The 22194-nt window shown below is 47.5% G+C and overlaps 1 protein-coding gene and 1 long non-coding RNA gene across 3 annotated transcripts; both read right to left on the reverse strand.

The window, feature by feature from the left end:
- Positions 1–962: 962 nt before the first annotated feature.
- Positions 963–12256, reverse strand: CYP2E1 (cytochrome P450 family 2 subfamily E member 1). Of its 2 annotated transcripts, none has more exons than XM_074338729.1 (9): positions 12038–12256; positions 10908–11092; positions 8385–8563; positions 7941–8101; positions 7295–7471; positions 6147–6288; positions 2695–2882; positions 2083–2224; positions 963–1303 (listed from the first exon to the last, which is right to left on the reverse strand). In XM_074338729.1, the coding sequence occupies exons 1-9, from the start codon at positions 12212–12214 to the stop codon at positions 1119–1121; spliced, it is 1536 nt and encodes a 511-aa protein (XP_074194830.1). In that variant the 5' UTR covers positions 12215–12256; the 3' UTR covers positions 963–1118. The 2 variants fall into 2 exon arrangements, with proteins under 2 accessions (XP_074194830.1, XP_019583895.2); XM_019728336.2 differs by having other exon boundaries at positions 8385–8534; positions 10933–11092; positions 12038–12255.
- Positions 12257–14187: 1931 nt separating this feature from the next.
- LOC141572786 (uncharacterized) lies at positions 14188–21961 on the reverse strand. The gene is made up of 3 exons (XR_012498278.1): positions 21837–21961; positions 20516–20657; positions 14188–14458 (listed from the first exon to the last, which is right to left on the reverse strand). It is a non-coding gene; the product is annotated as an uncharacterized LOC141572786 (long non-coding RNA).
- Between the last annotated feature and the right edge of the window lie 233 nt (positions 21962–22194).

Raw genomic sequence — 22194 nt, forward strand, 5'->3', positions numbered from 1 at the left:
CATTATTTCATGAGGGTGAAGCTCTCATGATGGGATTGGTGCCCTTATAAGAAGCAGCCAGCTAGCTAACTCTCTTTGTACCATGTAAGCGTACAGCAAGAAGTCAGCCACCTGCAACCCGAAAGAGGGCTCTCACTGGAACCTCACCATGCTGGCACCCTGATCTCGGACTTCCAGCCTCCAGACTGTAAGAAATACATTGGTAATTTGTTACAGTACACAAAACTTTGTCCCTCACTCCTACTGACCCCTTCTCTTCCCATGTTGCCAAATGTGGCTCATATCAGTGGAGGATTTCTTCAGCTGGGACTAATTTTCTGAGGTAATAGTACTTCCTGGGCAGTGCTCACCCTTGAGGAGACAACAAGACTTGTCATCGCTGAGGCTCGGTCAATCAGCATGTAAATACACAGTTTGGAAACTTCCTTAGTTTGACCAGGAAGTCAAACTAAGACTGTTAACAGCCAAATGCCATTGCCCAGATCAGTTAAATGTTCATGCTCAAAGGCATCCATTCTCCTCCCAACTTTTTTCCATCACTTTTGAGTACTTCAGAGTTTTCCTAAGATATTCTTCAGATTGAAATCCCCGAAGCAGCGTTACATTTTTCTGTTGGCAGCAGCGTCACCACTGCATAGGTCTGATGATGAGGACAGACCCCTCTCAGGCAGTGGCAGCTGTCTTCAGTTTGCTGATTTGCCAGTCTGTCAAAGTTGGATTTTGGTCACGCCCCATGGGGGATGGGGTGGAAAGTGAGTTCGTAGAACGATATACCCAGTGACAATCACATCCTAATCACAGAGCGTGTGAACACGTTACCTTACACAGCAAATGGGACTCTGAATATGTGATTAAGGGTCCTGAGATGAGATTATCCTGGTTATCTGAGAGAGCCCAAGGTTATCAGAGGATCCCTACAAGAGAGAGGCGGGGGGGTTGGTCAGAGAGAGATTGGAGGATGCTGGCTTTGAAATATGACTCGTTTTATTCAGGACATGCACACAGCTTTCAGTGTGTCGCACTTTGCATACATAACCTGCTCAGCCTGGTACTCTGCACAAAGAAAGCGGCTTCTGGCATGCCCATTTTACCATCTTCAGAGTGCACGGGCCTCACACTCATGAACGGGGAATGACACAGAATTCGTATTGGGGTGGGATGCTGCCAAACCCATTCACGATAGGGCTGAGGTCAATATCCTTGGGGTCAACAAGAGACTTCAAGCGGAAGTGTTGCAACATGGCGGCCAAGAACAGGAACAACTCCATGCGAGCCAGGCCTTCTCCGACACACACCCGCTTTCCTAGAGTGACAATAGTGTGCATGAGACACTGGGACAGCTTTTGGAGACAGCAGCTCAGGAGCCAGGGAGGAGGATGCTGTGGGCAAAATGCCACCCTATGCAGAATGAACCCCTCTCTGCCATTGAAAGGAAGCACAGGGTGGATTTCAGTATAAGAACACCAGGGTCCAGCCTTCACAAACCTTAGTCACTTGGACTTGGCTGCATAAACCGATGCTGGATTGGAGCATGGTCCCTGCCTACCCCAAGCTCACCCCAGTGTCCTACATGAAAAAGGTCAATGCTGCAACATTGGTGTGAAAGTTGTGGGTTGGCCATAGGCCTGGCCCTCACATCAACACCAGAGGGAAGACCCTGGGAAGAAGGCCAACGGTCCAAGAGGGGGACACTGAGTCACAGCTCAAAGAAGGCTGAATGGTCCTATGATGAGCCCAGATAACCAAACATTAGATTTTGTCTAGTAATCCTATTGAGAATTAGGTAATACAGTTTTGAAAGATTTTTCAGTAGGTCCTATAAAACAGATAAAGAGTTTTAGCCCTGAAAGTGAAATATCCACTGTATGGAAGAATAATTCATCCGCGACACCTCACTCCCAGTATTTCTGGTGAAAAGATGTCACTTAACCTCTCTGAACAGGGAAGAACACATTTGGGTCATGTCAGTGAGAGAAGTGGGACATGATGTAGGTGTGGGATGAAGGCAGATCACACATGGAGCAGAGGGCAGGAATTTGGGACAAATCCCTGAGGAAGGTACTACATTTGAACTCTTCTTACCTGCGGAAAATGCCTTGAAATGGTCACTGTACTTGAACTTTCCATTTTCATTCAGAAAGTGCTCTGGCTTAAACTGCTCTGGATCAGGGAATTCTTGTTTGTCATACAAGAGGGAGTCCAGTGTTGGAATTATGATTGTGCCCTAGAAGGAATAAAAGTCAAGTTAGCAAAAACCATGGCCTTTGATGTGGAAGCCAGTTGTCTTGCATTTTACCTGACAAAGAGTATATGATTCAAGTCGGGGAAGGCGTTTGCTTACGGACGAGACAGAAAGCGTCAGTGTTCAGGGCAAAATAGTGATGAGAGTGCTGATCTTTTCAGAAGAGTTACTCCAGAGCTGGATGTTACTGTTGTTGGTTTCTGGTGTCAGAATACACCACAAAGACCTGGCACTATCTGATGAGTCCCTTTTCTGTATTTCCTCCGTTTCTGTGCTCACTGGGTCCATGTGAGGACTGCTGGGGAGGCAGCACTCTGCTGGCCCAGCCCCCACCGTTCGGCCACATCTGCCATAAGGAGGTTCCCTTGGATCCCCCATCATGTTCCCTGGCAGGATACCTGCACAGCTGCTAGAATGGTGCTCAGGGAGTGCAGTCTAGGCTCACATCTGACCTTGGGGATCACGTATCCTCTGAACACCGTGTCACGGTTGGCTTTGTGGTACACGTTGGAAGGCACGAGGTTGATGAACCGCATAATCTCATGCACCACGGCATCCGTGTAGGGCATCTCCAGCCTGTCCTTGATGGCAGGGATGCGGCTTGGTCCAATCACCCTATCAATTTCCTCATGAAGTTTCTCTGCCAAGATATGAATGGACAGATGTAAAGGATTGACTCCAGGCTTACTCAACATCCATCCATCCACCCGATCACCCAATAGATGTTTATGGAGCTCTCTGAGCAGTGCTTTAGGGTGCCCCAGGTACTCTGGACTGTTGGATAACCGCTCCATAAATGCCACTAAGAGCTAAGCTCTATGACGCTATAGTCTACAGCATGTTTTGGCCTCCATTATCTTTTTTATCTTTTACTGAGGTAACATTGTTTTATAGCATTATATAAGTTTTTGGTGTACAACATTAAAAATCGCCATCTGTATGTTGTGCTCACCACCAAAAGTATACTTTCCACCATCACCATACAATTGACTCCCTTTACCCACTTCACTCCCCCCTTCACCCCCTTTTCCCTCTGGTAACCATTGATCTTTGGTCTGTTTCTATGAGTTTATTTGTTCTGTTTTTTAATATTCCACATATGAGAAATCATATGGTGTTTGTCCATCTTTCTCCATCTGACTCAGTTCATTTGGTCTATAGTAACTTAAAGGTGCACCCATGTTGTTGCAAATGGCAAGATTACATCCTTTTTATGGCTTAATAATATTCCATTCCATCTTCTTTATCCATCCAGTCACTGATGGACACCTAGGTTATTTCCATATCTTGGTTGTTGTAAATAATGCTGCAATTAATGTAGAGATGCACATATTTTTTAATTAGCATTTTAATATTCTATTCCTAATTTTTTGTGGGGTGTTTTTTTTAAGATTTTATTGGGGAAGGGGAACAGGACTTTATTGGGGAACAGTGTGTACTTCCAGGACTTTTTTCCAAGTCAAGTTGTTGTCCTTTCAGTCTTAGTTGTGGAGGGCGCAGCTCAGCTCCAGGTCCAGTTGCCATTGCTAGTTGCAGGGGGCGCAGGCCACCATCCCTTGTGGGAGTCGAACCGGCAACCTTGTGGTTGAGAGGACGCACTCCAATCAATTGGGCCATCTGGGAATTCAGCGGCAGCTCAGCAACAGCTCAGCGGCAGCTCAGCTCAAGGTGCTGTGTTCAATCTTAGTTGCAGGGGCCACAGCCCACCATCCCTTGCGGGACTCAAGGAATTGAACTGGCAACCTTGTCGTTGAGAGCCTATTGGCCCATGTGGGAATCGAACCGCCAGCCTACGGAGTTAGGAGCATGGAGCTCTAACTGCCTGAGCCACCGGGCCGGCCCCATACCCAGTTTTTAAGCCATTGTTTCTTAGTCTAGTTGTAGGTCGCAGCTCCCTGGCCCATGCTGATATTATGAGCCTTGCACTCCATCCAGCTGAGGCAGTCGGTCCAGGTCATTTGTCAGCTGCTCACAGCATCTCACGGTAGCTCACGTCAGCTGATGGCCGCTCATGACTGCTAGCCAGCACGGCCAATCACGGTAGCACACACGTCAGCACACAGCAACTCACACTGACCTCCGGCTGCTCACCGTAGCCCAGCTCCAGGGAGAGACATTGTTCACGGTCTTAGCTGTAGAAGGCTCAGCTCACTGGCCCATGTGGGAATTGAACTGGCGATGTCGGTGTTAGGAGCACGGTGCTCCAACTGCTTGAGCCACTGGGCCAGCCCCATTTTAATATTCTTCAGATAAATACCCAGAAGTGGGGTAGCTGGATCATATGGTAGTTAGAGTTTTAATTTTTTGAGGACTCTCTATATTGTTTTCCATGGCAGCTGCACCAATCTGCATTCCGACCAACAGTGCACAAGGGTTCCCTTTTCTCCACATCCTCACCAACACTAGTTATTTCTTGTCTTTTTGGTAATAGCCATCCTAAGAGGTGCGAATCTCATTGTGGTTTTGATTTGCATTTACTTGATTATTTCTATTTTTTTTTTCCTTGCCTGTTTGAATTATTAAAGTCAAATCTACAAAAACATCATCAAGACCAGTGTCAATGAGCTTACCACCACCTATGTTTTCTTTTGTATGTTTTATTGTTTCAAGTTTTATGTTCACGTCTTTAATCCATTTAGAGGTAACTTTAGTAGAAGGTGGTGGACTAGTTTCATTCTTTCACATGTGGTGGTCCAGTTTTCCCAACACTGTTTATTGAAGAGACTGTCGTTTCTCCATGGTATCTTCTTGGCTCCTTTGTTGTATGTTATTTGTCCATATATGTGTGGATTTATTTCTGGGCTCTTGAATCTGTTCCATTGATCTGTGTGTCTGTTTTTCTGCCAGGACTACACTGTTTTGGTTACTACAGCTTTGTAGTATGGTTTGAAATCAGGAAGGGTGAGACCTTCGGCTTTGTTACTTTTTCTCTGGATTGCTTTGGCTGTTTGGGGTCTTTCTTGTTCCCATACAAATGTTAGGGCTTTTTGTTCTGTATCTGTGAAAAATGACGTGCAGATTTTGATATGGATTGCATTGAATCTGTAGATTGCTTTAGGTAGTATGTACATTTTAACAATGTTAATTCTTCCAATCCATGAACACAGGATACCTTTCCATTTACTTGTGTCTTCCTCAATTTTTCCTGAGCTCATTGAATGGTCTTTCTGAGTTTTCTTGCAGCTTGTTGAGTTTCTTCATGACAGATATGTTAAATTTGCTGCTACCAGTTAGATCACAATCCTCTGTGATTTTTAGTTTGGTTTCTGGAGAATTGTCACTTTCTGTAATATCATGTTACCATGGTTTATCATGGTGGTGGACGGGTTGTCCCTCTGCCCTGCATTTGCAGTAGCAAACACTTCTCTTTTTTAGGTAAGGCTTGGTCAACTTTGATTGTGAGTTCAACAGGTTGATCATTACAGGCCTTTCTTCTGTTTTCCAGTAGGTGGCGCTACAGCACACGTTTTTGGTTTCTCCTACCTGCGTTATCTCCCGCTCTGACAGCCTGCACTTTCCACCCTCCAGTGCCTCTGCCAGAGGTGCCGCAGGTGCCTTTCTGTGTTTATTCTTGTGCTGCTGCCGGTGTCACAGCGGTTGTGGGCGGTGCTGCCAGGGTCCCTGGGATGGTGGGCACCTCTGTTGCATCTGGGGTCGCCTGAGTCACAGTTGCCAGCACCATGGTAGGGTCAGGGTGGGGGTGGGGCAGAAGCCAAGGTCATGTACAAGCGCACTTCCCCTCAAAGAACTCGCCCATCAATCCCAAGTGCCAGTCCTGCAATGGTTAACAAGCAATGCCAGTTCCCATTTTGCAGACAGAAAGCTGAAGCCTAAACACTCTATGCTGACCGGTCAGGTGTGATAACAGCACAGCCCAGGCGTCCTTGCCTGTCACTTGACATACCTGCGACGTCTGGGTACTTCATGAGAATCAGGAGCCCATATCTCAGAGTTGTGCTGGTGGTCACTGTCCCAGCAAACAACAGGTCGGCCACGGTCACAGCAATGTTGTCCAAGGTGTACACAGGCTCTGCACTGTGTTTTTCCTGAAGATGTTAGAGACAGACAGGAAGTTGATAAAGGGACATCTTCTGGTGAACAAGAAATAGACCCTTGTGTCCCCCACAGCAGAGAGCCCAGCAGTCCTGCCAGCTCCACAGGGAGGAGAGGCAGGTGTGCACAGGCTGTGTTGTGGAGACACAGTCATCTCCGTTGAGCAGCCAGAGATACCCCGGCTCCCAGAAAACTAGCCTCAGGAGGGACTGTGCCCCTTCCATAGCCTTGGGGGCCATCTTGGGGGTGAGGCTCTTCCTGGTCCTGTGCTATGACCTCCTGTTGTCCAGGGCTGAGCTGTGGGGCCTCTGCTAACAACCCAAGAGTCGCAGGAGCTGCGCTCAGCCACCTTCAGCCACCACAACCAGTGCCTTTGGGTCCCAGGAGGGAGGGATGTCCCTGGGACCCAGACACCTGGAAGGGCAGTGAGGGGCCCAACTGCTGGACGGGTTTCTCAGATACAAACAGGCCGTCATCTAGGGAAATCAGATGTGGAGTCACATGCTGTGTGCGAGCCACCAGTGACATCAAAGGAAGAAGGAGAGTCTTCACCAACCTGAGCTGGGGCAGATGCTGGGTTGGCCTGGGACCTGGGTCCAAATTGGGGTTTATGTACTGATGAGGAATGCTGAGGGCCTCTCCTCATATGGGACGTGGCCATGGTTAGGAAGCAAGGACTGCAGGCAGCCAATGTGAGGGGCCCACAAACCCAGTCCCACTGAACAGTCCAGACTGTTCCCCAAGAAAGACTGTCCTGTTGAGCAGTGTGGTGGCCAGTGCAGTGGTGGTGAAGGTCAGGCAGGCAAACTGTCGACTGGTGTGGGAGCAGCGTGTGGTGGTTGTGCTGAAGGCAGTGTGCTTGTGTGAAACTAAAAGCATCACAATGTGCCCAGTGAAGGCAGTTTGGGCACCAGCAGTGCAGGTCATAATATCAATCTGCCCCCCACCTCTATCTCCTAACAACTGCACTTGACTTTACAGGCTGTGTGGCAAGGGTACCTTCTCCATCTCCATGAGCAGGCAATCGATGAAGTCTCGGGGGCAGCTGGGGTCCAGTGACTTATGGTGCTCCTTCACTCTTTCTAAAACATAGTTTTTTATTTCAGACACATTTTTCATTACTTTTCTATGGCTTCCAGGCAGGTAGTGTACAAAGGTTGGAAAAATATTATAAATCTGGAGAGAGAGAGAGAGAGAGAGAGAGAGAGAGAGAGAGAGAGAGAGAGATCTTACTATATATGTTTGGTTTTTTTCCCTGGATGCAACATAATGTTGTGTACTAAACTAATAAGTTTCTCCAAATCTAAATGTATGGCTGTCGGTATTGTATTATTTATAGTATTTGGGCCCACGGCATCTCTTGGGGCACTCAAGGTGCGGCATTAGGTGGGGTGCGTTCTGTGGGGAATGTGAACACAGACGCGCATGTGTCATATATCTGGTGGGGACTGATTTTACAGAGTGAAACGGTAAGTGTCCAGGGGCAGCATGGGGCCGTTGGCATCCCCAGAAAAATGCTCGGAGCAGCAGTGCTGGCTCCTGCATGCCTGTCTGCCCACATAACCCGGATTTCCCTTCTCCCTTTTCTAAGGAAAACTCTGGGTGGAAGGTGAGTACAGACTCACGACCAGCGCGGTGCCTTCACCTGCAGCCAGCCAGTGCTCAGCAGATAGAAGTTGTCGTGGAGCATACGCCGCAGCCTCAGGCCCGACTCGTCGCGGTAGCCAAATCGCTGGCGGAAGAGGATGTCAGAAATGACGTTGAAGGGGGCGCAGCCGAGGAGGAAGGTGGGGTCGAAAGGCTGGCCTGGAAGACAGGTGCGAGGTGACAGGGCGGCCCCTTGGTCTGTGGGCGAATACGCACCCGCGCCTGGGAGGAGACGCCCTGAAAACCGCGACAATTCCCAAGAGATTGGGATATTGGCACCCACGCGGACTTCTTCACTTTTCGGTTATTCACGGAGCCGTGAAATGGTGTCCGAGGGTGAACACGCCTTCCCGCGGGCTGTCCGGGTGCCCCCACCCCGGGGTCGGGGGAGCCCAGCCAGGGCGGGGCGCGGGGACTCGGGAGGCCCGGCAGCCACACGCACCCTTGGTCTGCCGGAGCGCCTCCAGCAGGAACTGGGCCTCCTTCTGGATCCTGTGCTCGTTGCCCTGCTTCCCCATCCCGAAGTCACGCAGGGTGCTCAGGGAAAGCCGCCGGATGTCCTTCCAGGTCGGGCCATCATTGAAAATTATACCTAAGGAAGAGGGAGCGGCAGAGCAGTTGCTGCCACCACGCAGAGCGGGCGCCAGGGGGCGGCAGTGAGGCGCGCGGGGAAGGACACGGAGCCACGCTGGGAGCCTGCCCGCCTGCGCCTGCGGTTCCTGTCCCCGTCGCGCTTACACCCACCCCCTTGGGAGCCCTCGCGTTCACTCCAGCAACTCACTGTCGCTCCTTTTCCACTTTGCCTGCTCTCCCCGAGTGAAATTGAACTATGCTTCCCACCTTTTTCCTGTCTGCTGACGAAATTCCTGGAAAGCCATTCTGTTGTCACCGATTTTTAACCCTTACGCCCCAAATATCTCCAGTCGCAGCTCTCTGGCTTCACAAAGTGTCCTTGCTACAGTGTCAGGGTCACAGGCCCCCAGCTCGGGAACCACATCTGACAGGTCCGGGACAGGGGCCTGTGGCCCTGCACCAAGTTCAACACAGTGGTCCTGGGTTCCACTCCGTGTGTCTGAGCCACATGTTCCGGGGGCTTTGCGTCGTGCGCCGCAAGGACACTGGGCAGAGTCCTGGTTGCCAGGGTGCGGGCCTGGGGACATGGGACCCAAACACGAGGTTTCCAAGGGATCAGCTGGCTGGGTGATCCAAGAGGGGTGGGGTGGGGACCAGAGTGTCGCCCAGGAGGCAGGAGGCCAGCCACTGAGGGCAGTGTGCTAGGGGGCAGGTGATTTAAAATGTCACAGAGATGAGTGGTATAGCAGGGTACAGATGGAAGATGGAGAAAAAATTGAGGAGAGACAAATACAGAGACAGACAGAGAGACAGGCAGAAACAGACACAGAAAGAAACAAAGACAGAGACACAGAGATACAGGGAGACAGAGACAGAGAGAGAACACAGAGGCTCCAGCATTGTTTGGGACCCCTAACAGGCTGACACGGAGCCAACAGTGGCTTCTGTCTCCATGCTTTATGAAGACTGAGTGGTGAGTACAGTTCTTTTGGCACAATATCATGCTAATAATGAACATTCATGTCACTGTCCCTGGGGTACAGATATGTCCCATGTCCAGGTCCTGGCAGATGGTCAGGGTCAACTCTGGGCCAGGTGAGATACATGAAAACAGGGCTTTGGAGCACCCAGGTGAAACCCCCGTAAGTGTAGCCTGTGGAATGTGGGTGCTGGGCCCTGCCTGGCTGTATCCAGGGGCCCATGACTTGGACCAGGTGGCAGATAAGTGCTCTCTGGAACAAGGACAAGAGCTGCTTGAGTAAAACCCAAAAAAGTAAAAAAAATCAACAATGTCCAAGAGGGAAAATCCAAGGCCATTGATTGTGACAGAATGTAACCTTGGAGACGTAGACTGGAAAACTAAGGCAAGAACACCATGCGAACACTGTGCCCAACTGTAACTGCATCATTTTGAAATTTTTACATAAAATGGATGAAGGTTTTTTGAGGCTTGTCACCAAAATTGATTCAGGAAGACCTAAAGGCATCCAGGTTTTGTAGGGTGGGTGAGACACTGTGTTTATTCCTAATCTGCTTTGGCATCACCCTAAAACCTAAAGCAACAGTGAACACCTGAAAAATAAGCAGGGGCAGTCGGAGGATGGGGGGGCGGAGAGCAGCAAGTGGGGGCAGTGAGCATTTGGAGACGAGAGCTGAAGGAAGGAGCCCCCACTAAGCAGGTGCCCACATGAGCTCCAGAACATCCCAGGAGACACAGAAGGCGGGGTCTGGGGTCAGAGTTCTCAGACAAGGACCAGTTAAACCCCAAGACCCCAGCCCTCTTCCCTGCAGGAGGTGACACGAGCGTTTTCTGGATGAGGGGACTCAGGGCTGTGAAGACAGGTGAGATGGCACCACTGGAAGTCTCATTCTGGGATGGGACTGCACTTAGAACCCCCTTCCTGGTCTGAGAAGACCCCCTGGTGGATATTGTCGGCCCCTCAATGGAGAACACAGACTTCAGCTGAGCAAAGCCCTGCGGACCTACTCAGAATCCAGCAGGTTTCGGTGCCCATCATTGGGGGGGCAGGGGGGGAGCCTCAATGGCCATTTGAAGCCTTGAGCAGGAATTGCTCCCAAGATCAGAGGAGGCTGAGGGCCCGCAAGCTGAAAGGTCTGCACAAGGAAGGCATGCTCACTCTTCACAAGCATCACTCGCCCTCTGTCGTATTTCTCTGCTAAAATGTCTGTCCTGCTGCTCAGAGTGTGGGTGCTGGAGGTCCTAGTCATTTGGGGTACAACCTCACATAGAAGTTTCCGCGAAAATACACACTGAGTGATGACTGAATGAATGACTGCACCAACCATCACCTGAATTGTCTGAGCATCGCTTTACCTTTCTGCCTTTGCTGTGTGGCTGTCGTTTCAGCACCTGCCAGGCCCATGCACCCACCTCGGCACCAAGAAGAGGGAGGTACCTCTGTCCTTGTGCTGATGCATCATGAAGAATTCCGCTCGGCCGGAAAAGTCGTCCTTGTGTTGTAGCAGCACCTCCCTCACAGCCTGGTAGCCATACAGGACCACCACGCGAAAGGAGCCCAGGTGCAAGGTAAATACCGGCCCGTACTGCTCTGCCATCTGCCAGACCAGCAAGCAGAAAGTGAGGCCACCGGGGCCCTGGGGAGAAGAGGACCCCCAAAGCCATTGCTGTGGACCAAGAGAACCCAGAGGGACCTGGGAAAAGACTGTCCTTGTCAAGCCCGACTTGAGAGGACCATCCCCAGATGGCTTTCTTCCGAAAGGAGCCTTGCTCCAGTGCACCTGCACACCGGCACAGCTGGCCACACTCACCTTGGTGTGGCTAGTACCCCTCCTACTGGGCCAGCTTCCCCGTCCCTCCCCTGAGGCCACTTTGCCCACATCTGTCCGTTAGCTTCACTATTTGCTGTCCCCAGGCAGGGTCCTGGGCCCCAGTGCACTGCAGGAGGACCCAGAGCCCAGCACCATCCTGACCCCTGCGAGCCCGTCCTCCGTGGCACATAAAGCACCGTCAACACCTCCCTTAACTCAAACACTTCCCAAGCCTGCCCTGTGCCTTGTGGCATTCTCTTAGGTATTAACTCATTTAATAGATTTATCAACTCATTTCATTTTTACGTTTGTTAGCTCAGTCATGCTCCCGACGTAGGAGGAGGTAGCAGGCCGGTTTCTCAAACAAACACTTCACTTTTTACTCTGTTCTTGGACATACTCAGAGGACTGTGAGTGACACCCAGGAGGGGTGTATCCGGTGTGAATGCAGGGCCCTCCTTGCATCGCAGGGGCAACATCAGCCGCTGCCACACAAGCCATCCAATGACAAGGCAGTTGACACTCAGCTCAAGCAGGGCCCCCCAGGGCTGGCCAGGGCCAATGCCCATTTGAGGGCTCCACGCCCAAGCTGGACCATTAGTACACATTCTGAATATCAGTCTTGGATGCTACTGTTAATTCAGAACAATTTGTCTGACAATGGGGAGAATGCACACATAGTACATCTAATTCCCAAATTTTCCTCTACCAAATGAACAGTATTTCTCTTACCTTGCTGAAGGATTTGGGAATATTACTGATTTCAATCTGGAACATGTTCCCAATGATGGGCAGTGGGAAGGGACCGGGGGGCAGTTTCCAGCTGCTGTAGACCTGCTTCCAGATGGAGATGACCAGCAGGCTGGCCATCCACACCAGCAGGGCCACTGTGACACTCAGGGCAGACATGGTGCCGTTGGGGGCTCTGCCGAGTTCTGGGGACACTTCTGCAGAAAGGCAGAGCTTTTATAATGCACCCTTGAAAGGGAGGGTGACCAGCCACCCAGTGCCCTTTCTTCTGGCCCGAGATGCTAGTTTATCATTAGCTGCTGTTTGCTGTCACTTCAAAGGCTAATTCCTGTAGTGATTGTGTCTCAGAAGCGTCATCCAGGCCCGACAATACCTGGCTCTGTCAACACTGCTGGCATCTGCACCCATGTCGCTGTTTACATAAGGACACCCCAACCTGTAGAGAATTTGTATACAAATTCATTTGAGCTAAACAGAGGATACACCTGGAAGCAACATCTCAACAGGCTGAGAAAAGTGCTTCCGAGAACGACAGTGTGCAGCTTCTTTTATGCATTTAGAATTACGGAGGGCGTATAGCAAGTTTAAATGGAGGTGGGAGAAAGCAAGGGGAGTGCGATTACAGGACAATTAACAAGATCAAGTGCTCTCTTGAGGGTGGTTGCACCTCTGAGGAGTCTGAACAGAAGATCGCTGAACAGAAGATGGCATTTCAAAGGTGTGTTAACCTACATACACAAGAATAGTGGACAGGGGCTGGCTTGAGGTGAAGATGAACCTTTTAGTAAAGAAGTTACAGGCCTAAGGAGGGACTACCCCCCATGACCTGCCCAGTTAGGAATTCATGAGGTCACTTTCAGTAGATTTATTACAGCACCACTTTTTTGCCCGCATCAGTAAATAAAGTCCAGGGTCACCAACACATAGGTCAGAATGGGGGATGGGGGACTACCTCCCTTTGATTCTGGTTGGCCGAGGAGGATTAAGGTTGTTTTCATGTGCTTGTCTGGGGTAGGATTTATGCAAGCCAACATCAATTACATGCTGACTGTGTCAGGTGGTGCTGTTTAATTCTCTGAACATCGGATCAATAGCAAGGTTGTTAGCTCGTGCATTGTGAAAAATTCACAAGGCAGGTAGAAATACAGAAGGAAGATTTATTAAAGTAAGAGGAGGGCAGAGTGGGCTGGGCAGAGTCTGCTGGAGACTTCTGCTTTGAGTCTTTGTTTCATCTGAAGTTTTATATTTTCTAACCAGGATGTAAATTGCTTTGTCCTGTAATGGAATCTTCCATTGCATTTGGCTTTTTCTGTTGGGGTGGGGGAAGGTGCATTTAAACTGGGTATGGCCACCGTTGCATGTTATGTAAATCAAGTTGGAGCCAGGAGTGGATCCCATACAGATACAGAACCTCTCCCGAGTCACAGTGTCGGGCATGCAAGGCTGAAGTACACAGAAGCATTGAAACTGGAATTCATGGCAAGTGTATAGTAAACAGAGTCATTAAGTTTTGACGGGAAGAAGGAAAAGAAAAGAAAGAACAAAACACTTTTAAAAACTCCCAAGCTAAGTTATACTTGTTAAATCGAATTATACCAGAGGTCCAAATCTCAAAAGAGAAGATTTAGTGCCACTGTTACAATCCCCTGTCTTATCAGTCAGGTTTGTCTGGATAGCCCCTAATAGTACGTGAATCACCATCAGCCAAACTCACAAGACCATAGAAGGAAAATTCAACATCTGAATTCCATTCCACTCGTCAAATCACCTGGCAAAATTCAGTGGAGAAAAACGGACAGGGAGAAAAAGAGTTGATTAATTTTGAAAAAGTTAATCTCTGATTATAAAAACCGTATCTTTTTATTATTGAAAATTAGGAGATAATTATTTTACCAAATTATAAAAAATTAAATGAGGATTTTTGTTGAATTTGCTATAAATCAATGAGTTACTTTGGGTGGACTTTCTATTTTCCGCACGTCCTGTGGTTAACGGAGAGCAGGCTCTTCTGGGCACAATGCCCAGGTTCTTGGCGTCTCGAGCAAAGAATTGAATGAGATACCGAGGTAAAGTGGTGAAAGAGTAGTTTATTTGAAGGAAAAGTACACTTCAAAGAGGTAGAAGCGGGGCAGGGGACTTCCTAGGATTCAGGCTGGGAACAACCTTCTGTTTAAGGTGAAAAAGCTGATTTGAAAGCTGACTAAGATCGGGAACCAGGGGGCTGAGAAACTCGTTTGGCCTGCACATCCCCCAGACAGTAGTGGGTCTCATATCTATAAGGCTACTGGGAGTCACGAAAATCTTGTCCCACATGGTCTAAATGTGAGAGTATGACTTCTGGATTGTTCTCCACCGCTGGAGTTGGCCTAAAGCCTTGTTGGAGGATCATACGGAGCCTCAGGGCTGTTAGGCGGCAGGAAATACATTTTGTTAGGAAGTTTAAAATACAGGGTCCAAAGATAAGGATTAAAATAGTTATTAATAACGGTCCCTCAAGGGGAAGAAGCCAGGATACCTCTCTCTAGATCTTGGACCAGGATCCTCGAGATTCACTTAATTGTTGGCAGACACAGGAGACTCTAGCTTTTGAGCAGCAGCTCTGACTATGTCAGACTGATTAACACAGAAACAACACTTTTCTTTTAAAAATAAGCATAGACCCCCCTTTTGGCAGTTAGGGAGACTAGTCCTGTGAATTTGAAGGAGTTTAATTGGTTTTGTAAGATGAGGAGATTCTTAGAAATGTCATCCAGGCTGTCGGAAAGGTCTTTAGACATGGCTATGCCTGGACCTACCCCTGCAACAACAACAAGGGCTATTAATAAGGAGAATAAATTGTGTGGCCCTTTTGGCTCTTATATATGTCCTTAAAGGAACGGTTAGGGATTGATTATTGGGGCTATTTTGATCTTTGGAGCCAAGTAGCCAATTAGCTGGAAGGCATATATAAGACCTAGTCCCACAGAGGAAAAATTGAGAGCAATAATGAGCAGCTCCAGCAGTTCTGTTTGAAGAGGAGCTTAAGGTCTTCAGCCGGCTCACAGGAACAGGAGTGACCGTCTTCCTACTGGGGGCGTCCTGTGGAGACTTAAATGAAACAGGTTTGATGCGAGGGAAGTGGGCCCAGCCACTGACTCTCTGAAGTCCAACCGTTGGGGGTGCTTGGAAAACTTGAGTGTCCCTTCCATGTAGGAGCTAACTGGTCTGTTAAAGACTCTTTCGTTTAGGATTCTAATAATATTTGGTCCCCTATATCTAAGTGCCTGCTGAACCTCTCCCAAGCTAACAACATAGGAGATAACAGAACTGAGGGTAGAATCTAAAGCAATGGGCAGCAGTCAGGGCCAGGGCTTTCAGGGCTTCCAATACAACTTTTCCAGAACCTTTTTAAGTTTAGTTTGCTTATTTTACATTTCCTCTAAGGTAAACAACAATGATAAGGAACAATCTCAGTAAAATAAGCCCAAATCTGGGAGCTGCCTTTATCTTTACAACAGAGCAGTTTTCAGAGGAAAAAGGTCCAGAGGGAGCAGTTGAGACAGAATAAATGGCTTCTATATTAAGCAGGAAGTTAACAGGCTTACCTGCCACATCAGAGTCACTTGCAGTTTTACCCCCTGTGATGAGAACACCTTGGGATCCACTGGGAACTTCAGGCCCAACAGTGATCACAACTATTTGTGGGAAAGGAGTTGGTCCCTGCTCCCTTCAGAATAGGGGGCAATCCCTCCTCCTGTGCCCTTTAGTTTGCACAGGGGGCAGGGCTTCTTTGGAGGGTTAGAACACTCCTTATTCCAGTGCTCTGAGCTTTCACATTCAAAGCAGGCTCCTTTATCTGGCGTTTCCTCTTCTGGGGCTTTTGGGGTGCCCTGAGGTGGCTTCAGTCCTGGGTTGTCTATAACTGTGGCCAAAAGTCTGGCCTGTTTCTGGTCTCACTGTTCCTTTATTCCTCGTTTTTTCTGTCTCGGTTTTTAAAGACATTTAAACAAATTCCTGGCCTTCTCTAGGATCTGAGCCTCTTAATCAGGGATGTAACAGTGGGTCAGAACCATTAGGATTCCCTGCCTGTTAGGAGAAAACATCAGGCTAAGCTTCCTTATATTGGCCTATACCTGATACGGAGGAAGGCACATGAACTCTAGCAGTTCTAAAATATAGAAGTTTACCTAACCATTAGCAAAACTTAGTTTTTAGATTTAATTTTTGAGTAACCAAGGACCTGATTGAGACAACATAAAACATTGAAAAGTATTTTGATGACACGTATAATCTTTGCTTTTCAGGTAAAAACACATTTTCATAATATCAATGGCAGACCAATAATCTAACAAACTTTGTCTTATTTAGCAGAGAGAAAAAACTTAACTTTTATTTGTACCAGCTTATTTTTGATATTTAAACTCACTTAATTGCATTCAGCTTAACCATATGTAAAATTCTCTCAAGATTTTCCTTCATAAACCATCTATGACTTTCTTACTCCCTCTTAGTCTCCTCACTCATTCAGAAATAACCATTTTAGGACTAACTACTTTCTTTCAGTTCCTTCAAAAATACATTTCCATGCCTTCCTTGAAAACACACATTTGCTTTCATATTAATTAGAATTCATAACCCTTAGAACCTTAACTTTTACTGACAACTAAAAGCAAGTAACCAATATTTCCATTAGCAAATCCACAATACATTTTGCAACCTTTAAAGTATAGGTTTTATAATAAAATACAAGATATATTTATTAACAGGTCTTAAGTTATCTTTTAGCTTTGCTGTGACAAGGAGCCAGAAATAGATGAACTCAGAACTACCTAATAATTAATATTTTAGTATTTTGTTATTTTGAAATACCTAGATATTTAATAATTTTTGTCATTTAGCACAACCTAGTAAAACTGAAATCTTAAGTTACTCACAGATGCTGAGAATCCTCGTCCAAGCCTCCATTCATATAATTACTGAAAAGTTTCATCTACAACCTTATTTTAGTTAACATTTTATTAGTTCTTAACTCTATGAGATTTCAAAGTTTATTATTACTCAAGCTATTTTCTTGACAAATTTTGAAACAGAGATAACATGAATTTATTTTTGCAAACCCAGGTAAAACAAAAGATACCATATTTAATGTTAATAACCTTAAAAGACGTAAGTGTTTAACCAAAAGTCAAACCAGCCTTAGTATCAAATATTTTCTTAGATCACATGATCCTGAAAAGTACTTGAATTACTTTTTATTATTTAAATTTATATAAGCACTTAATTTTTCTTTAAGCCAATTAAATATTATCTGGTAATACCATCCAGAGGCAAAAATCACTATTATATATAAAACATAGACAAGCACAGATATTAGACATCAGGCATATATAAACAGAATTATTAACAATTGCAGAGAGGTCCTGAGATTTTATAATTAACCCTACAACTGCAAAGAGGCTGGAACAAGGGGTGGGAGGTCTGGCTTAAGAATTAGCAGCTTGGTCTTAAAAATGTCTCTTTTTCCTTCAGTTACCTCAGCCTCCAGCATTCCTGGTTATAAGTGGGTTAGGAGATGGGTGGAGCTCCCTTTTCTCTGAACTATCAATTTAGTTTTCTTTTTTATGTCCCCAGTGAGGGTTTCTAGAAACCTGGCACATTTGGCCTTCCCTTCTGTGGTGTTACAGTTCCACTTAGGATCAGCAGAAGGCACCTTCTGTGTCTGGTCCTGGGGCATTGCCTCTCAGCAGGCACTTATAAGATGCACTCCCTTTCAAAAGTAGTACAACAGGTGGTCAAGATAAACTGAACATCTCTCCATGAGAGGTCAAAGGCCAAAGTTAAAGTGTGAAACCCATCTGCAAATCTGTCAGGATTCTCAGAATACTTTCCTAGTTTTTCCTTATGTTGTTGAATGTCTGTTACAAAAAGGGGACTTGAACCCTCACTGTACCCTCAGCTCTGGGTGCTGCCCTAAGAGGAGAGAGTGGAAGTGGATGGTGGGATTGTAGGATAAAGTGTCCCACTCCTGGTGTGAGGGGGGCTAAGGATAACCTCAGGGTCCTTAGAGGTGGCAGTAGCTGGAAGAGGTAGATATGGCGGAGGGAGTGATTCTCCTTGGGATGTGGGGGAGCCTTTTGCCTTCAAGGAGCAGGCGGAGGCTTAAGTAGGGGGTCATCTACAAGGTCTAGATGATCTGGGCTTTGTTTTTTATCTTTGTTGGTGTTTGATTCCTTTGTTCCCATGGCATAAAGAGGGATCCTGGTATAGGGCCATAAAGGCCTGAACATGAGGAATTTCTGACCATTTGCCTTAGCTTCCACAGAAGAAATCTAACTGTAAGATAGTATTATAGTTTGAACTTCCATTAGTTGGCCGACTTTCTTGGTCACCTAGTTTGTATTGGGGCCAGGCTTCTGAACAAAAGTATTTCAGACGCTGCTTCTTCAGGGTTTGGGGTCAGACTTGTCCCCATGTTTTAGAATACAACCCAAATGGGTGCAGGCACTTGAGAGCTTGCTGCCCATATGAAAAAGAGGCGGGAGAGAAGAAAGGCATCCTTTTGCTGTCTCTTCCCTGCCATCACCTAATTCCATGGTGTCCCCTGGACCTGTGGGTCCTGACGCTCTGTATGACCAGACGCCAACAACCGAGGAGGCATGGGCGCCAGGAGTAGTCATGGTTGCTGGGCTGTGCCACCCATGCTCCCAAACCTTGCTTTGCTGTACCCATCGGGAGGGGTATTTCTTTATGATTGTCTTTTTTCGACTTGACCATGGGCGATAGAGTTGATGGCCAATGATTAAATGCCCAGTAGTAGAAGGTTGTATGCCATGACCTCTGGCATCTTGTAGGCCTGCCACCCATTTCCCCGTATCTTTTTCCCTCATCTAACAGGAAGTGGACTATTGAGATGATACTCAGAACTTGTAGGGGGGCCACTTTTATAAGAGGAAACAAACTTTGATAGCTAGACGAAAGCGATTCAGAAATCCTATAAAAGACTCACAGAGGGATGCTACATGGCCAAGATGTGTAAGGTCAGTGAAAGCCTTACTAGTATTCCGGCAGCGGGAGAGGTGGACTAGAAACTGGCTGAGATGTTCTGGCTTCGAGGGGTGCAGTCCTAGATGTATCCGGTGGATGGTGCAATCACCAGGAAATTGACACTGAGTACGTGCTACACAAAACAACATGCTCCTTCTCCTTCCATTGACTGCAGGACCATCGGGTTGGGCAAAAGAAAAGATGACGAAGACGTGCAAGCCAGAAGACTGGGCTGAAACGTAGCCTCTTAGTGAGAGGTGCCCAGCTGAAAACAGAAATGGGGCCGATAGAATATGGCCCCTCATAGTGAGAAATAAGGCAGAAAAGGAGGAGAGCTTGAGGTCCCCCGAGGAAGCTGGCAAGGTGGCAAAAGAACAGAGGGGATGACAAATGAAGTCTCCAGAGAGACATTGTGCCATTCAAACAGACCTGACAGGTGTTTGGGTTTGTCTTGAGTCCGGCAGGTCCTGAATGAGCTGTTCCAAGACCGGGTTATCCTGTCACGGAGTCTTCAAGCGGCAGACGCCCTACTGTCTGTTTAACTGTCCGACCATGCCCGCAAAGGACGGCAAACAAAAAAGGTTACAGAAGAATTAGCCAGAGGTTTTGGGGTACCCTAAATGGGGCTTACCTCCTGGCTGGCTCACCAAAATATGTCACCGGAGAGTGGGCGTTTCTGGGCACTACGTCCAGGTTCCTGGCATCTCGAGCAAAGAATTGAATGAGATACCAAGGTAAAGTAGTGAAAGAGCAGTTTATTAGAAGGAAAAGTACACTTCAAAGAGGTAGAAGCGGCAGGAGCAGAAGTCAGTGGCTCAAGGCCATTATTAGAAGAGAAAGTACACTCCAAAAGGATTGGGGCGGGCCTAAGCAGAAGAGTGGGCTCAAAAGGCTCAAAGGCTCAAAGGCGCTCACTGGCGAGGACTTGGAGTTTTTATCCCTTTTTTCTCTAGAGTGGGCTGTTCCTTTCCAGTTGTGGGACCACTTGATTGACACCTCTGATTGACAAGGGGTTATTACCTCATCTTTTTAGACTGAGCATGTTCCCTCCCAGAATGCAGTCTGTTACAATGATATTAATGAACTTCCGGGCATATGCATGCTATTATAATGATGGTATAATGAGGCCCAGGTGAAATGAAGGTCATTATGGCCTTTACTATGCAGGTGTGAGTGACAGGTTTAATCCAGCCAGGTATTTTGTACCCATTTGTTCCCTGATAGAGGCAGATAATTTTAGTGAGAAGGGGAAGTTTTGGACAGAGGGGAGGTCTTCTGGGTGGTCACATTCTGTGGGTGCAGGAGTGCAGAGACCCGATGTCTATCTCTAACTGCCTGCCTTATTTCCCCATAAAATCTCTATGGGAAGTTGAGGGACAGAAGGTCTTTTCTTCTGTATCTGCTTCCTGCTGGACAGGGGCATAGAGTTGTCCCTACCTATTGAGGATTCACGGAACTCTCGCATTATCTGATTCTTAGATGAGAGGAAGGAATCTCGAGATCCTCATGGAAGACCGTGCTGGCTTCTTTGGTTGGGACTGGTGATCTTGCTGGGGTATCCTCTGTATCCACAAGGCCCCTGAATGAGGAAAAATAGATTTTGGTTAAACAGAGTTAAAAGTGTTGGCCCAAGAAGCAGGACCCAAAGCCATCGACGCAAGGGCTGTGGGATAGAAATTCCGTTTAGCTTTGTGGAGCCTGTGGCCTTCTCCTCTGGTTAATCTGGTCGTTTAGGTGGCGGTGTTCACCCAGGAGCTGGGCCTGGAATGGAGCAGGGGGCAGGGGACTTCCTATGATTCAGGCTAGGAACAGTCTTCTGTTTAAGATGAAACAGCTGATTTGAAAGGTGATTCAGGCAGGAACCAGGGAGCTCTCACTATTTATGTGCGGGAGCTCCGCAGACCTCCATGTTACACACCTTCTGCACCACCCTCCTTCACATTGACCCACTTCCAGCTTCCCATTAGAATGGTTTCTAGGTATTTTCCAGAGCTTTTTTGTGTGTGGTTAGAACTGTTGACCTAAAATGTAAAAGGCCAAACTGAGAGGCAACACGCATCTATTTAAGATCCAAAAGAATAGCTGCTCAGGAGGCACTGGATCCAGGCGCAGCGTCTCAATTGGGAGATCACCAGGAAAGACACGGGGCGTTGGGAGGTGGAAGGGAAGCAATTACATGACAGAAGGAAGGAATTTCTGTGGGTACACATAAGCCAACAGTGATGCTAATCCCGGGAATTTGTCTTTAATTTTCAGTCGTAGTCAGTGTCTGCTTTCCTGTCACCTTTGCAAACAGTTGTTTGGGACAGGAAGCTGCGAAGCTGCGAGGGCTCGGTGCAAAGGTCACTTTGTCTGTTCTAACATCCGAAGGTTTGAGGACTGAGATGAGCACAGCCAGGCAGCTCCTCTGGGACAGCAGCTCTCACTCCATTTGAAGTGGCTCTGTTTATATAACTTTCTAGAGAATAAAGAGAATGTTTTTAATTGTCTCTTCTAACTGGTGACATAAGGGAGATCTTAAATCACAGGTTATAATTTTACATTTTTTATAAGTCATGCATATTTGTGCACAATAGAAATCTTTGTATATGTTGAAAGATGAAAAGAAAAACATCGCCTTTTATACTTTTATTTACATAAAAATGAGGCTGTACTCCATACACTGAATTCCAACTCATTTTTTTCTCAATTTATTAGCAACACAGGCAAGCCCTTGATTGTTCTGCTTTGAAAGTGCAGCCACATTACAGGTGCTTACTTGTTAGCTCTCTTGTATTATGAAGGGGATGGGCTTCAGGCAGGACTTCAGGAGTCTTTGCTCCTTTCCAGCGTTTTGCACTCCGCGGACCTGGGAACTGACAGGGCAGACTCTGCCCCACTTGCACTTTCTCTGAGCAGTGAGGATGAGGACAGCATGCGTGTGAGGTAGGCAGGGCTCCTGGCTCGCCTGAGAAAGGCCACACTTTCACAGCTCACCTGAGCTGTAGTGGGCGTGGGGAGGCAGAGGGCAGACCACAGGTGCTGCTGTGGTCCAAGTGGAGTAGCCCTTCTCTGGGCACCCAGACAGGTGTGGGGGAGCACGAAGGGCATGGAGTGGGGGTGGAGTTGGGAACGCG

This window comes from Rhinolophus sinicus, linkage group LG07 (genome assembly GCF_036562045.2).
Source record: "Rhinolophus sinicus isolate RSC01 linkage group LG07, ASM3656204v1, whole genome shotgun sequence".
NCBI classification, from domain to species: domain Eukaryota; kingdom Metazoa; phylum Chordata; class Mammalia; order Chiroptera; family Rhinolophidae; genus Rhinolophus; species Rhinolophus sinicus.

Bases quoted from the DNA above. Each gene is read 5' to 3' on its own strand.
- CYP2E1 (XM_074338729.1), bottom strand. From the start codon at position 12,214: ATGTCTGCCCTGAGTGTCACAGTGGCCCTGCTGGTGTGGATGGCCAGC. The intron at 2,225-2,694 runs GTCAGATGTGAG...TATTCCTTCTAG, and splicing joins GAGGATACGTGATCCCCAAG to GGCACAATCATAATTCCAAC. The intron at 1,304-2,082 runs GTAAGAAGAGTT...TTGTCACTCTAG, and splicing joins TTTCAAGGCATTTTCCGCAG to GAAAGCGGGTGTGTGTCGGA.